The following is a 16,445-nucleotide window of genomic DNA, read 5'->3' on the forward strand; positions in this document are numbered from 1 at the left end:
CATATTGGTGCTGACTAGATCTAAAACAATTTTGCAACAATATGCAATTATTTTGATAATCGATTAATCGTTTTCCAGTTTTCAAGCAAAAATGCCGAACATTTGATGGTTCCACTTTCTCATACGTGAGGATTCAGTGCTTTTCCCCGTTTTACATGATACATGATACTATTTTCTGTATTTTATAGACCAAATGATTAATTGTAAAAATAATCGGCAGTTGATCAATATTAATCAATAATGCTAGTGCTGACCCCAACAGAGTTTTCTCCAAACAGAAAAATTAGAAGCAGAGTCTGTGGCACACAGGTTTATTTAACAATATGGTATATAAGTACGAAATGAGCCATTTGAACCAGTTTGTACAGTGATTTCATTCTTATTTTCTGCATATTTACAGTACTGTCTAGCTGCATGATTTACATTAGAGAACAGTTCATCATCAATTCAAGTTTAATGCAAGAGAGAAAATGATGCACAAAACTCTCTCTGAATACAAATCAGCAGTCAAACAAGTTAATTTTCCCACCACAGGCAAAAGAGGTTCAGTACTTAATGAGAATTTCTTTAGACTGAAGGAGAGACAAAGTAATTTTTTAAACATCTGCAAGACAAATACTGGGCCCAGGCCAGTAAAAAGAACATTCTGGCACCTGTGAACATTAACAAGCCTCACTGCAGGTTTCTCTTACACCTGCATGTTGTGTTTGGGTGTGTGCAATAGTTCCTAGATCTATACAAATACGTTAATCTCCCATGGAATCTGCAAACAGGAAAGAAATTAAGGCTTTCCCAAGGCAGTCCTTTTTGAAAAATGGCATATTAGAATAAATTAGCCAGGAACAGAGAGATTGAGCAAGAGGTGAAACCTGGCAAAAAATTCTCAGACAAATAATTTTACAGTCTTCTCAACACAAATACGATATTAATTTGCAAAGGTACAAAAGAAAAAAAAAAAAGAATAATAAAGTGAAATATTTTTTGTTTTGAGAAGTTTTGTTAAAAAAGTCAATGCCAGAGCATAACAAATGAAAAACAAATTAAAACAACATAAAGACCAGGGCAAATTCTTTCATGGCTGGTCTGAACCAAAAATATATTCTTTGTGTCTTTGTTGTCATCTTTTCAACAGCAATTATTAAATCACTCTGTGTTGGAAGAAAAAGCAGTCCCTTGGTTCAAGGAAAGTTCACAGTCCATAGGCCTCATATGACTCATTTGTTTGTATTTATTTTAGCTTTTTACATGAGCAAGTACAAAAATTTCTCAGCTGAAAACAGAACAAGGCCTTTCTTCTTTCATGAAATGCTACAATCCTTCAACAAATTTCTCCAACGTGTCACCCGTCGTGTCACCCACCATACCCATGTCATTACTTAACCCCCCTCGGTTTGGTGTGTTAAGTTGCGGGAGCATGGCACTTTGCTCCGGTGTTCCCATGTGTCCTTGCTCCATGGAGCCTGACATGGGGCCTCCAAGGCTGGGGTGAGGAGAGCTGGAGTGGAGGGCGCCATGCTGTGGTGAGGGCTGGGGCTGTATCCGTGGGGAGGGACTTGAATGCGGGGGCTGCTGCGAAGGCGGACGGGGCGACTGCACTGGGGCTGGGGAGCGTACTTGGTTTCCCAGGGTGGTTGCCATTGTCTGGCCAGGTAAGTGAGCTCCTCCCTGGGCTTGGCCTTGGAGCATGTGGGGTTGTGGACTCATTGAGTTAGCCTGTGCTGGAGAGCCCATCTGCTTCAACATCTGTTGTTGCTGTTGCTGCTGAAGCATGCGCTGCTGGAGGAGGTTCTGGGGCCCATCCATGCCCATGCCAGATTGGCCCATTTGGGATGTGGGAGGGAGCTGGCCCATGGGCCCCCCACCTCCTTGCATAGCCATTTGCTGCTGCATACGAAGCTGGGAGTAGCTCGCTGGCCCCGGCTGCTGGGGGAACTGACCGTGGCCCTGTGGCATGCCTCCCTGCTGCTGCTGCGCCTGCTGCATCTGCTGCATCCTGAGCAGCTGCTGTCTGCGGTACAGCTGGGGATTTCCGTTTTGAGCAGCATTCATCATCTGGCCTTGGGGACCCATGGGCGCCATGCCCTGTGGCCCTGCCTGCTGAGGAGGCTGCTGCTGAGGCGCCATCCCTGGTCTCTGCACCTGGTTTGCCATGGCTGCCATGGCCTGCATTCCTGCCTGGGTCCCCAACATGGCCTGAGGATTCTGCTGCTGGGCCTGTTGCTGTTGCTGCTGTGGCTGGTTGGCCTGGTACTTTGCTGTCCTCTGTTTAATGAAGGCAGCCATGAGGTGGGGGTTAGACTTGAGGATGTTGAGGACCTGCTGTTGCTGCTGAGGGGAGCTGGGAGATTTGAGGGTGCGCAGTAAGTCCTGCAGGGCACTCGGAGCAATGTTACCAGGCATCCCCCGGGGCATATTTTGCTGCTGTGGTGTCATGCCCTGCTGTGACGGCCCCTGGGGAGGCATGACCCCAGGCATTTGGAGACCCTGTTGCTGAGGCATCATTGGCCTCTGCATGAGCTGGCCCTGCTGGGGCATGGGGGTTCCCTGAGCCTGCTGAGGGGCCATGGGGCCTTGTTGAGGTGGGACCTGCGGCTGATGACCCTGGGGATTCTGCATGGGATTCTGCATCCCTGGACCCCACTGTCCCTGCTGCATAGCCTGCATCACCTGGGGGCCCCGTGGCCCCTGCATCATCTGCATCTGGCCCTGCATTGGCCCCATCATTCGTGGGTGGTTCATGGGCATCCCATTCATGGCATAATTCTGCTGCTGCTGCTGCTGCTGCTGCTGCTTCGCCTTGGCTACCATCTCAATCTGTCTGGCCACCTTCAGGGCTGCCAGCAGTGGTTGCTGTTGCTGCTGCTGCGGTGGCTGAGGCTGAGGCTGCTGTTGGTGTGGCATGTTAGGCAGAGGTGACTGCTGCTGATGGAGAGGGGATGACTGAGGCCCCGGTTTGCCCTGTGGGACTGGTGTTGGGGGCTGGCTGCTGCGGCCATTGTTGGGGAAGCCTTGGGCAATATTGGCAGGGTTTGGTGGCTGCTGTTGTTGGGGCTGGTTGGGCATGGGCTGGGGGGTCTGGGGAGTATTAGGCTGCTGCACAGAGCTAGGGGTGTCGGGAGCTGCTGAGGTAGGTGGAGATGGCAGGGGCATACCCCTTCCAGCCATGGTGGCCATTCTGCGGCGCATCATTTGAGCCTGCTGGAGCCTGTGCTGCAGCTGCTGCTGACGGAGTTTGTGCTTGATGTTAAGACAGAAAGGAACAGGACACTTGTTCTCCTGACAGTGCTTGGCGTGATAACAACATAAAGCGATGAGCTGCTTGCAGACAGGGCAGCCACCGTTGGTCTTGCGCTTGCAGCCCTTGGTGTGTTGAACCACCCTCTTCATCTTCTGACATGAGGGCAGAGAGCAGTTGGCATTGCGGCACTGGCAAGCGTGGACCAGGGACTGAATGCAGCGCTGGATGCTGAGACGCCGGCTCTCCTGAGGGCTCTTGGAGGCCTCTCCACCCTGACTGTTGCTGTCGTCGTCTATACCCAGGCCCCACTTCACCATCTGGTGCTCATGGCCCTTAGTGTTGTAGCAGTTAATGCATAGGTCATAGTCCTGATGACAAGTAAGGAAGAACACGTTAAGGTTATGTCAAGATTTAACATGAATTCAAAACTAACAGATGTAGATTCCAAAACATTTTTTTAAAGTTGAAATGGTACTATTTCCTACCTCGCAGACGGTGCAGTGCCAGCGAGTCTCCACGTGGTGCTTGCACTCATTGCAAGTGTACACAAAACGGTCCTGGCCCTGGTTATGCAGTTCCACCAACATGCACATCGTGCTCCATTTGCATCTTCTCAGAGAGCTGAACTCCCAGTGCTTGTCCCTGGCCAGAGTCAGAAATGCATCACGGCCATCCATTAGGTCACAGGTCAACAGAGGGTCGGGGTCCATTATGGGTGGCAGGGTGTTGATGACTGGCCCGGCATGGAGGTGGATAACAAAGAATACCTGGTAGCAGAAAGGAGGGGAAACTTTTTCAGTTAATTGAAAGGACAGACAAAGCATCCCATGTAGGAGACAATTCTCACAGGGGATTTAAGCATCTGCACTGCACTCTAAAGCCAGCTGGTCCTTTTGTGTCTGCTTGTGGGCTCATGAGCCTAGATGAGCCTATACGACGTACAGTGGGCCATGGGCCATTAAAAAAAAAGAATCTATTTGGTACAATTGTATATCACCCATGTCAAATTACCAGCTTGACTTGAAAATACTAAAATTATTTAAATTAAAAAAAAGAAAGAAAAAAACTTAGCTGCTGAAGTGTTACAAGAGATGCCATTTTTGATTATGACCAATGGACTACAAAAAAAATCTGTTATACTTGGCAGGGTTTCCCACCTCCTTATGCTTCTCCATCGTGGCGTAGAGCTTCTGGGACAGATCATTGGCTACATTCGGCATCCCAGGTTTTTTCTTATTGGCTCGGCTGAGGCTGCTCTTGTTTTTGTTGGTCTTCTTGTTATTCTTCTTTTTGGCATTCTTGCTGTCAGTGTGGGCTCCCTTGAAATAGATTGACATGAACGTTTAGACAAGCAGATATTGCACAACAGGCAAGATGAGGTTATGCAATTAAGCTGAGTGGTTATACAATGCCTGAGTGGCTACTGAAAGCTTTTATAAAATGAGAACTTTCAGATGATAAAATCTGGGGTGAGACAGAGGTCTCTACATGCCAGGCTGTTGAATTTGGCATAACAAGAGCGTTCCTTTTTGTAAAACCCTTTTCAAAACGCTCAGAAGACCTATCCATCTCACTCACCTCCGTTGTCTCAGAGGAGGCTGTGTTCTCCTCCTTCTTCCTCTCCTCCTCCTCTTGCTCCAGCTCCTTGATGCTTTCCTCCAGTACATTAGGCCAAAAGTCACCCTCAAAGTACGGCAACTCGTAGGCACTGGTCAGCCTGTCTTCTGTTGCCTGCTTGAAAATGTCCTGAACACAGACACACAAGACTCCCATCAGGTGATATAATAACAAAGTTTCTAACAAGGATGTTGAATCTAAACTTTCAAGAGCTTTTTAATGACAAATTAAAAAAGGGGCACTAAAATGAAAATTAAAAAGGAAGAAAAAAGAAAAAAAAAAAAAAAGGAAAAAAAAAAAAACCCAAAAACAAAAACAAATGGAAATCCTACTGGTGCATACTATAAAAATTAGCCAAAAATAGGTATCTGTATATTGTCTAAAATGGTTAGAATAGTAGTTTTTGTTACCATAATTCTCAAAATTACCCACACCAAACAAAAGGGGGAGCCCCTCCAATGCTGCACCCTTGTGAAATGAACACAGCGGCTTGCTGATAAATACATACAAATATTTGTCTTGTGAGAAGGGAGACAAAGAAGACAGCTCGATTCCATTTTAATACTTTGATTTGAAAAAAGCCTATTAAATAGGTGTGGGCAATACAGATAGCTTTAACATTGGGCTAATTAGCACACTTAATATCTGAAGTTTTTTTGAATGAATGAATTAATTTTAAACATGGTCAAAAGTTAAAATTCCTGTCAATCTTATTAAGTTTAAGAGTTTTTGTATGCTAGATCTTAAAAAATATTCTTCTTTATGTTCTCAAGACCGATAATGTCAAATCTAGCTTGCCATTCATTGTGCAACAGCAAACCACCATCTCTTTACATAAAGAGCCTTGTCGCAATGTGATTATATGAATATACAATAAACCAGGATACTGAAGTTAATACAAAGTTAACACCAGTAAATAGTTAACAGTAATTATCAAGATAACACCACATACATAATATTATACCAAAATTATTTGACATTATCAGTGTTAAATTTTCACAATAACCTCCCTTAGAGTATTAATACTCACTTTTTATTTAAAAAAAAAAAATTAAAAAATTCTAAAATCAATACAGCAATATGGCAGGGCATTTGACTGCCATCTAATGACAACAGACACCAAGATTTAGTTACTGTACAGTTACAACTGGTGGCAAAATTGTTACATATAACTGACGTGATCTTGAGAGACTGAATGTCCCACTGTGGTCACAAGATGTGATTATTGAGACTTTTCTGACCTTGTAATCATGTATGATCCTCTCAGCGAAAGCCTTGTCCAGCATCTTTCTGTACCACTCTTGAAGCCTCTTGGGCTTGGGGATCTTCTGGTCGGGAGGGTGGCAGTGGAAGATGTAGTCATCTCCCTCACTGGGTGGGCAGGCCCAGATGTGACCTGTCACATACCTGATCAGGACGCAAGTTGTCAGTTACTTAGCACTCACAGGAATGATACATTATATACTACATTAGTACTCACTTAAAAAATGTAAAACACTGCACTGAGTAAAAGTAGTCTTCACCCACCCCAGTTTCTTCACATACTCCAGGTAGCCTATTAAGATCTCATGGTACACTGCGGTCCTTAGCAAACGCGGTCTGAAGAAGTGAATACTGTCAAGGTACGATATGTAAACCCGTCTGCAAGACAAATATGGAGAATTTGATTCAAGAGTAATGCAAACATAAAACAAAAGTAATCTGAGAGGAAATGGATACTGTCACTGTTATTTTTTAGCTATAGCTTTACCTGGTATTTGGAAAGGGGCACTCTGAGCCATACTCCTGGACATGCATGCCAAAGAAACAAACGTCCACTCCATCTATTTCCTCAAATGCAAAAAGTGCTTTGGTTCTGTAAGGGAAGCTCTCCACCATCTCACCTGAGTCCACAAACCTGTTGAAACAGAGAAACACAAGTACAGTTACAAAACAGACCATTTGTACAGGGAATTAGTCTTTAAATTACAATTTCTTTGAAGTCAGTAGATCACTCATTTTCATTCCGGGTCCTAGACTCATGTGTTTATGAATCAATTCCACGGTCAGTTCGAGCATATATAGTTTGCAGTAGTAGGAACACTTTCACATGGGAGTTATATCTATACTACATATGGGCACGTGCTGTAATTGAAATCAAGTTTTGGAGAACAAGCTGAGTAAGAAAATCAACAGTTACATTTTCCACTGTATTTAAATTCTTCCAACGGCAGATGATAGCCACAATAAAGCTCTCTTAGGAGGAGGTCATTATTTATCACATTCACATCCGTGAATTAACAGTGTAAAACATGGCTGGGGTCTCTTGGTGACCTTGGGGTTTAAGATGTTGATTATATAATTGCAATGTCCTCTTTTCAAGTCCAGCTGGAGACCTTTGTTCCATGTCATCCCTTCTCTCTCCACTTTTCAGTCACCTCCGCATTATCTTTATCAAAATAAAAACAAATGCCCAAAAAATGCTAATTTTATAACTGTTTGTGATGCAGCGAGTTCTGCAGATGCTTTTCAGTTCCTTCTGTCACTAATTCAAACTCAGACTTCTTCATTCACTTGGTTGAATGATGATTCTGAAGACTGTATACTTATTAAATTTATGACACATTACATACACAGTAATCGATGAGCACATTTTCTTAAAAAGCACTTAAATAATCACAAAGTTCTCTCCTGATTTGTTTTTTCTATGAGAAAGCTGTAGTTTCCAGCTGGGCTTGCAGTGAGAAAGCAGGCACACAATGAAAACTACTGTGTTATTTATTCAACATCAACATTTAACAAATGTTTTTGCAAATCAGGAGAGACACACTTTGTCAGTAGGTGAGAAGCTTACCGAGACTTCATGCCAGGCTTAACCTCCACAGTTTTGTCAGAGCTGGCCACCACTCGCACAAACACCTCACCAGCTTCGGGATGGTTCTGCCTTTTCAAGTACTTATTCACTCTGTCTTCAATGTATGTCCCCAACCTTGTACACTGCAACCCTTTAGAAGCACAAACAAAAACAGTATAAAGTTCACTTTTAAACGACAAGACTTTTACCCGATTAAACAGAGAAAAATTAAATGATATGTTACTGTTGTTTTACTTTTAAAAGGTAACTTACGTCTGGCCGAAAACTTGTTTTCCTTTCTAGTTTTGCTAGACTTCTTCAGACAGTTGTCACAGATAAAGCTACAAGATGAAAGATCAAAATGTCGTTTACTGTCACCATACACTCCAGCAAATACAAAATCCTACTAGTAAAAATTCTGTTAAGGTCAGACATGGGACTGTATATGCTGAAATGGCGGGACCGTTGTCCAACAGCCATAGCAAGACTTACCCTGGTGGCCAAATGACTTCGTAGTGCAGCACGCAGATCTGATGCATCTTTCGTCCACAGTCTTTACATTCAACAAACCTGCAAGGACAGACATTTGCTTTTTTTGGTGCTTTCCTTACAAAAACTTGTGAAAAAGCATCACTGCCATCGCATAGATAAAGAGACAAACTAAAGCTACTGCCCAGACAGTACTCACGGTTCAGGGTCCAACATGTCATTTTTCTTCTTTTCAAACTGATCTTTTAATATCATGCTGCATGAAAAAGACAAAAGAGACAACCAAGTTCATGTTGGCTCCTCTGATTGAAACTTCTTTCCATAGAATAAGTCCACAGAGAAAACGGCCTGATAATCTCGCAAGATGATCACCAGGTAGCCACCCAGGCCTGGTAACTTACGTCTGTGGCTGTGCCGGGTCGTCCCCCAGGGTCACACTGTTGCCCTGGATCTCGTTGAAGCACTTCTCACAGAAGTGATACCTGTCGGCAATAAGGCCATATTTGGGTGAACTGCAGCCAGCACACACAGTAGCAGCACAGGCAAACCGGCGTACGGGTGGCAGAATGCAGAGTGAACGGAGCGCACAGGGCAACAACCGAGGACGGAGGATGGGCAGCGGACAGACGAAAAGGACACACACATACACACACACATACACACAGGCAGAGGTACATGTTAGTCACAGTTGAAATGATCATGATCCAGCCACTCTCATTCAAACTGGAACAGAAATAGGGTAAACATGCTAAAAGACTATGTTAATGATGGTAAATGAATGTCAACAACAAACGGATGTCTGACAACACCATCTAATTGCATGCTTGAATATGAAAACAACAAAACCTACGTTCATGTATAACATCAGCAACATGCATTATGAGTTGGTGAATGAATGATATGGTCATGCCAAGGGAGACGGGATGATAGTTTATACAAATACAAATGTGCTGGTCTTTTAGGGAAACTGACTAAATTATCTTATTTCGGCTCTAATATTTTAGGAACTGAGATTAAGATTTGGGCAAATCATAAAACCTTGCTTAGATCTACTTAGAGAATACGAGGAATCCATTAAATTCTCACAAACACTGACTTTTATGCTGGAAGTGTTGAAACCTAAGTTGGTAAACCTCACAGCATTTAGTGACAAGTATCTGCAATAATTGAACAGCGATGGATGTGAATGATATTGAGTTGCAGTAGCAGGTTCTGCACAGCAGGGGGAGCTTCGGTGCCGGGACTTAGGCTCAGCAGACGTATGGGGGCAACACCAAACCCAATCCCTCACATTCTGCTTGGCCACAACATACAACTCTCAGTGGTGTCTGTGACACCCCTGTAAAGAAAGGATCAAGTGAATAAAGTCCTTGCAGCTTCGTGGACAGTTGTATGTTAAGTGGTATCTCCCGCCATGTTTTATCTTTGAGGATGCAGCTGCACACCTTCGCTGTCACCTCCCCTCACATTTTTACCCATCTCTACCATTTAGCACAGTCAGCATGCACCTTTACCTGTTCTGGTAGCTGTAGTAGGTGCCGTCCCTGGATATGGTACACAACTGTTTGCCATAGCAACACAGCGTCTGGGGTGAGAACTCGTACTGTGGAAACACCAGATATACATTAACAAACCATGCCATTGTGACAATCTGGTTGCACTTAAGCCAACAGCAAAATACACGTAAAAATTAATGGGAACCGCCAAGATGAATGTAGTAAAAAAAAAAAATGAAAAGGCTTATAAATGACAGGGTTGTGTCTCAGGGTTTTTCAAGAACAGTTTTTCTGTTCAGTTCCCATCCTGCATTGTCTCACCTTCCTGCCGCAACAGTAGCCCAGGCCCTGCATGACGGGGTCTATCTCTGCTTCAAACACTTCTGCCAGTTTGGTGCAATACTTGTAGACACGGGATGTTTTACGGTTGTACAGCCAGGCATTGTTGAACATGAGCCACACATCGTCCACATACTGCCAGGGCTCCTGGTACTGACCTGTATCCAGCTTACGCTTGATAGTGGATAAGTCAATGGGATTCTTCACAATGTCAAAGTAGTCCTGAAGAGCAGGAGAGACATTTGCAGTAATGAGCAAATCGTTATTAACAGTGTTTTCTGTTGGTCTTGAAACTTGAAATAAAGGTATCTGTCTATAGAACTCTGGACACTCACAGGGATGCCCAGTAGCATGGGGTCTACAGGTTGTCTGAAGGGTAGTGACTCTGGGTCTTGCCTGTAGAGGGCCTCAAGTGTTGGCATTAGGGCTTGTCTCAGCTCCTCCGGCTTGAAAACTGGACAGATAATAGTAATGTTATAAGAAGCCAAACACAAACAGCACACCAGTGTCTGCAAAAACAAGATTTTAATTCGAAGTTAACTGTGAAAATACACTGTGACAAGCCCTATCAAACTGTGCACTCTGATGAATGCATCTAAAAAACCCTGCTATTAAAGGTTACATGTATACTGAGGTGTAAGGAGAAAGTAAATCCTCCTTGATTTCAACGTGCAATGAATACATATATAAATAAATACAATATGTTTACTTGATACTGCAATCCCCTTTTTAGCTCCATGAGCCATGAATTTCTCATTTTTGTAACTCAAAATATCAAACCGAAATATACTGTAACTAATTCAATATATACGAATGAGATTTGTGTTCTTACTTTTTTTGCGGTTCTGGTTGCTGGAGGTGGTTGATGTGCTGTTGGACCCACTTTCCTCCTCTTCTTTGGGTTCTGCCTTTATTTCTGGCTTCTTCTCCTCTGTTTCCATGGGCTCCTGCTTTGGCTCTGCTGCATCTGGCTCCTCCTTCTTCACCATTGGGGGTTTGGTTTCATCATCCTGCTACATGAACAAAACCATAGTTAACCAGCTACACAATGGTGCTGTATCAGGAAACCATCAAGTATTTAATAGGTTTACTTGGAAGCTTAATACTGGAAAAATCACAAGTCACATTTACTTTTTTGGACGTGAAATGTGAGCAGAACCGGTTGATTGCGGTGAACAGAATTTGCAATATTAACCAGGGGTTCAAACCGCAAATGGCTTCTAGACTAATCTAAAGCAGACATGAGTGTGCTTCTTTCTATCTCTTGCCCCAACAATGCCTTTTTTAACTAATGATTATTAAATAACCCTGTACAATCATGTGGGTACCTCAATTTTTACACCAGTCTGCTTCTTCCCAGAGTTGCTGTCCTCCTCTTCATCTTTTACTTCAGGTTTGGCTTCAGTGCCGCTCATGTCAGGCAGGGCCTGTTGGGAGCTCAGCTCAGCCACAGAGCCTGGGGTGGGCACTCTGTTGTCTATACTTGCTGCTGCCTGGGACAACTTAAAGGAGAGGAGGAAGAGGACATTGCAATCACAATACTGATTTATAAATGTCGTACTGGGGATCATTACTGGGGATCACTGACGATCTATTAAGAGTGAACCGTCTGTGATCCTCTCTGAACAAAATTTAAACACAATTCCATTTAACATTCCTTTAAAAAATGTTTTGTCAAAAGACCTGTCGGTTTCAACAAAGGGTGGCAAAGACTCATGCAACACAAGAGCTACACTGGCGTTACAGCAAGAATTAGTATCTCACCGGTGTACTGGGGTGCTGTGCCTGCACTGAGGTGGGCTGCTGCATCTGGCTGGGGGGTTCGGGTTGAGGCTGCAGGGGTGTGAGCGGCTGGGATGGGTCAGGGGGTGTGCCCATGGCAGAGGGGGGACCAGTGAGGCTACTAGGTATGTGGGTTGGGGTGGAGGAGGGCCCACCAGTGGAGACAGGAGTGGAGGGCTGTGGTGGCACCTGGGCCTGCGTGGGAGCATGGTGCTGCTGCAGCTGCTGCTGCTGCTGCTGCTGCTGCTGCTGCTGAGGCTGCTGCTGCTGAGGCTGCAGGCTAGCAGAGGCATTGGGTGGAGGGGTGGCACCCAGGGTAGGCTGGGCTGCAGGGCCACAGGGCAGCTGGGGGCCGAGGGAGCCCAGTGCATTCAAAGGGAGGTTAGGGTTCTGTGGCTGCTGGAATGAAGAGGGATGCACGGTTAGCACACCAAAACACAGCATTCATACAGCAGCCCACATGCTGACACCTGTAAGGCTATGTTCAGCAGTTCAAGTTCACAGACCACGCTGGGAGCAAACACAATTTCAGCATTTGTTTGAGCACAGCACAAGTTTCCTCACCTGTGTGACAGCAGCCTGTGTTATGGGCTGGCCCAAGCCTACATTCACATTCATTGCTCCACCTGCAGCTGCAGGAAACTGGCCCTGTGGCAGGAACTGGCCTTGGTTGGCTGGTTGAGAAACTATGTTGTTCGCGTGACCACCCATCATTCCTTGAGTCTGAGGCATCCTTGACGGGGACATGCCCATCTGGAATAGAGAGAAGAAATGAAACACATAAATCACTGTTCACAGTAGGCATCTATTATTCAATGCCTGCCAAGTGAAATAAACAAATGCATGGAATGTAACATACATAGATGCTATCACTACAATAGTCTACTAAAGGGCCTGTGGTGTTATTTACAAATACATAGTGTGATCAATAAGAACCTGGTATGGCAAGAGATCAAAAAACCAGGGAGGAACATTACATGGCTTTAAGCCAGGCCTTGGTTTCATTACAGATCACTCTTTGGCAGCTAGGTGGCTGGTTCTTAAACAGATCAGGACCTGTGTTAACGTCGGGCAGCACATTTCATATTGATGCTTTAGGGTCAAAAATGTTAACAGAGTAAAAAATGAATGATTAGTCAAAGACAGCGGGGGTTCTCAAAGTCACAAGTAGCGAAAAAAAATGAAAGAAAGAGCCAAAAAATGACTGAGAAAAATGGAGCAAGGAACTGACCAACTGGGGACAAGACAAAGATGGTGACTAAAATTGAAAAAAGGTTCCAAGAGGAGCAAGTTTAAGAGATAAACTGAGACGCTCAGAGAAACTACGGATTAAAAGACAGAGAGACAAAAACAGAAATTAGGCAAACAGAGGAGAAAGATCGAACCGGGGGGACGGAGCTCATGTTCATCTGCTGTGGATGGTTCATGGGGGAGGGAGCCCGTGCTCCCATGGGTGCCTGAGACATCTGCGCATTCTGCATTGCCATTGGGTTAAATTGATTGATTCCTGTGGGAAGAGATACACACACAATTATATACCTTGTTCATTATTCTTGGGAGTTGTTGTAATTTAATATATCAAGTCCTACTGGGCTGGCAGAGAGACTAAAGCCGCTTACTTAAACATCATAGTTCTGAAAAATGTATGTGTTAACTGGTTAAACAATCAGATGTGCACAGGAAACAAGATTTAAGAGTCAAATAATAAGTATAGGTAAGAACTAGGAAAGTTTGCCCCAGAAAAGAACATTTGACAATTGCTAAGAAAGCAAAGAGAGAACATATACCTTGGGGCACCTGCATACGGTTCATTATCTGGTTGGGCATAGGCACCGGTCCATCTGCGAAAAAAAAAACACCGCATTAGGGATGTGCATGATTAGTCGACTCAACAATTAGACATTGCTACCCTCGCTAGTCGGCACACGAAATACCAGCCAGCTAAACTAAATATCAAAATGTATTAATGTACGCCTGTTGCATCTAAGATGTTATGCAGCTGCCTGCCACTAGCTGTGGCTGCAGCCCTGGCGGACGGCAGCCCCTCTTTTCCCTGCGCTAATGCCCAGATGTTGTAAACAAGCAAGTTGAAAAGTAGGACAGATGACATCTTGTAAAGCAGCGCGGTTTGGCAGTATTAAGATCTAGAAAATGAAAATAATGTTGTATGTATGCTGTCTCAGTATACACTGGCATATAGCCACTTGACTGGAGCAATGCGAAACCACGCTCAGCACAGGCATGTGGATTTAACCTGGAAGAAAAGAAGGCTGCTGGCGTTAGCACTCCTAACGTTAGCCACACTTGGCAAACCGGTATGACATGCAGTGTTTCCTATTAATTACCTGGACTGTGGCTGCCCGCCTGCCTAATTTTTCCCCACCAGAGTTTCATAATGAACCAAAAATATTTTTACACTTCTCGTGATAACATAAAAGATGGTATAAAAAGCGCCGTCGGAAAGCCCCCCACCCCGACTAGTCGAAATGTCTAAATTTAAATTCCAATTAATCGACAGGGAAATGAGTTGTCAGGAACATCCCTAGACAGGATAGTGCAGTGCTCATTTAAAAGCAGCTCTCAATTAAATTAATATTTTTGGAAAGCATCCTGCTATTTGTAACATATGATTACGTGTTTCAACTGAGACCTGTCAGCCAGAGTGAAAGAAGCTAAGCTACTCACTGGGAGGGCGGACGGCCTGTCCTGGGCCCATGGCGTTGGGCTGAGCCATTCCAGGTTGCTGAGGCCCAGCTGTGCCCACCATGCCAGGCTGTTTCTGGAGCCGTGAGCGCCTCTTCTCCTCCAATTCTTTCTGGATCTTGTAAATTTTTTCTGCCAGGAAGTGGTAATATTCATCCTAGTGAGAGGTTGAGAGAAAACAAGACAAACAAGTCATTTTTAAAAGAATAATGATGGTTTCTCTTAGTCTCTGGCTCTGGTTAAAATTATCTGCTGTGACAAGAAAGAGCCCTTACTCCTAATGGTGTGAGGTGTTTATTATATTAGTTACCCTGCTGTTTGCTGACTCATACATGTCACCCTCAACCTTGCGTGCATATGCCACCAGGTTTTCCATTCGTCGGTCCTTCAGTGCTGCGGGGTCTGGGGTGGGGAATATGGCTTGTACTCTGAAGAAAGAGAGCAGCAAAAAAAAATAAAAATAATAATAATAATAAAAAAAAATAAGCCAAACTCAACAACAACCTGATGCATCAAGTTTTATTCTATTTGCATGTGACAGAACCTGAGTATTGGTAACACTTTTGTTTTATTGTTGGACTTACAGTTTGTGCACCAGGTGGGTGCGCAGGTCCTGAGTGACGTGTTCGTGCCAGGCCTTCCTTACCCCCGTAGCAGAGAGAGGGGTGGCAGTGGGCAGGTTTCCCATGCCTCCTGCTACTGACCCATCTGGCATCAGCTGACTGTAGGGCAGAGAGAGAGAAAGAAACTATTGCTGAAGTTCAAAATAATAATTATAGATAATTCGACAAAAGGTTTCATAAATAGCACAATTTGAACATAATCTGTAAATGGTAGTATTATTAAAAAATTTCCCCAGATACACTTAAATTGAATACATTAATATATTAATACATAAATACATTTAAAAAGAATCCAAGGGACAAAGGACAGATTGAGATCACTGATGATTATTTGTCAATAAAGGATGCACTGGATGGTAATTTGGCCGCCAAGAACGAATGAGAAACCGTAGGGTTCATTATCCCATGTAATTCCTATTCTACGGATTAAATGACAGCTACATGACATTGACTGCAGAAACATTTGTTTCAAAATAGAGGCTGCAAACGTCTGGTTTTGTGTATGTATTAAGGATGTGAACGCTCACTTGTTGAGTGTGGAGGGTAGAGAAGAATCAGAGTGCATGCCAGTCTGGTCTGAAGAGGGGACACCCATGCCTCCTGCCATCTGGTTCATCTGATTAGTGCCTGTGTGATTTACAGGGGGTTTACAAGAAAATGGCTTAGCAACAGATTTATAGTAATGTTGTCACTTACACACAATCCTCTAAAATGCCACTCTAGGCCCATCTATCCCTTACCTAGTGGGTTCATATTTCGCAGCTGCTGGTGCTGGGGGCCCTGGGGGTTTTGCTGAGCTGGACCCTGGCCTTGCCCCTGGACCTGAGCAGGGGACTGGTTCCCATACGGCAGGCCCAGGGCAGCATAGGCCCTCTGCATGGAGCTGGGGTCAATGTGGGTGGCAGCACTGTTGATGGCTGTGGCACTCGGCTGGCCGGGTCCGACTGTGCTGATTGCACTCTGCAGGCCAGCCCCAGGGGAACTTAGCATGGCTGGAGGGAGGAGACGGGAAAATACATAAGAGGCTTAGAAAATTAAATAAAGCATTTAATGAATACTCTGAGTAACTGCTGCCTCTGGTGTCACAATTTGTAAATATCAAAACGTAAATGTATGTAAATAATTAAACCCAAATAATTACCATTAGTAAACTGTCATCTTATCAGGATTAAAAAAAGATACTGATTAAACATGAAAAATAACTAGCTATAAATTATAGCTATAATAAATGTATTTCCTGTGCAAAGAAAAAAAATCTTCTTTCTGAGCCTCCATCTAAAATCCCTGCCCCTACTCCCTGTTGTGTTGATTGCTGACAGGAAGCA

At 44.2% G+C, this 16,445-nt stretch overlaps 1 protein-coding gene across 5 annotated transcripts in view; it reads right to left on the minus strand.

Moving 5' to 3' along the window:
* Positions 1–297: 297 nt before the first annotated feature.
* The window catches only part of crebbpb (CREB binding protein b), a 34,105-nt gene continuing 17,957 nt past the window's right edge, over positions 298–16,445 (minus strand). Inside the window, exons 6-31 of one of the 5 annotated variants that reach the window (XM_040116363.1) lie at positions 15,861–16,112; positions 15,648–15,747; positions 15,082–15,219; positions 14,808–14,925; positions 14,480–14,654; positions 13,582–13,635; positions 13,180–13,301; positions 12,359–12,547; positions 11,777–12,190; positions 11,341–11,514; positions 10,845–11,025; positions 10,348–10,466; positions 9,995–10,234; positions 9,692–9,780; positions 8,579–8,689; positions 8,377–8,433; positions 8,181–8,258; positions 7,962–8,029; positions 7,689–7,839; positions 6,606–6,752; positions 6,383–6,496; positions 6,097–6,262; positions 4,817–4,984; positions 4,396–4,557; positions 3,724–4,005; positions 298–3,606 (exon numbers count right to left, since the gene is read on the minus strand). In XM_040116363.1, the coding sequence (XP_039972297.1) occupies positions 1,309–3,606; positions 3,724–4,005; positions 4,396–4,557; positions 4,817–4,984; positions 6,097–6,262; positions 6,383–6,496; positions 6,606–6,752; positions 7,689–7,839; positions 7,962–8,029; positions 8,181–8,258; positions 8,377–8,433; positions 8,579–8,689; positions 9,692–9,780; positions 9,995–10,234; positions 10,348–10,466; positions 10,845–11,025; positions 11,341–11,514; positions 11,777–12,190; positions 12,359–12,547; positions 13,180–13,301; positions 13,582–13,635; positions 14,480–14,654; positions 14,808–14,925; positions 15,082–15,219; positions 15,648–15,747; positions 15,861–16,112 (6,167 nt within the window). In that variant the 3' untranslated portion in view covers positions 298–1,308. Of the gene's footprint in view, positions 3,607–3,723; positions 4,006–4,395; positions 4,558–4,816; positions 4,985–6,096; positions 6,263–6,382; positions 6,497–6,605; positions 6,753–7,688; positions 7,840–7,961; positions 8,030–8,180; positions 8,259–8,376; positions 8,434–8,578; positions 8,690–9,691; positions 9,781–9,994; positions 10,235–10,347; positions 10,467–10,844; positions 11,026–11,340; positions 11,515–11,776; positions 12,194–12,358; positions 12,548–13,179; positions 13,302–13,581; positions 13,636–14,479; positions 14,655–14,807; positions 14,926–15,081; positions 15,220–15,647; positions 15,748–15,860; positions 16,113–16,445 lie in introns of all 5 variants that reach the window. The other 4 variants (XM_040116392.1, XM_040116373.1, XM_040116381.1 and 1 more) reach the window with 4 other exon arrangements.

Source organism: Xiphias gladius, chromosome 3 (genome assembly GCF_016859285.1).
Source record: "Xiphias gladius isolate SHS-SW01 ecotype Sanya breed wild chromosome 3, ASM1685928v1, whole genome shotgun sequence".
In the NCBI taxonomy this organism is placed as follows: Eukaryota; Metazoa; Chordata; class Actinopteri; order Istiophoriformes; family Xiphiidae; genus Xiphias; species Xiphias gladius.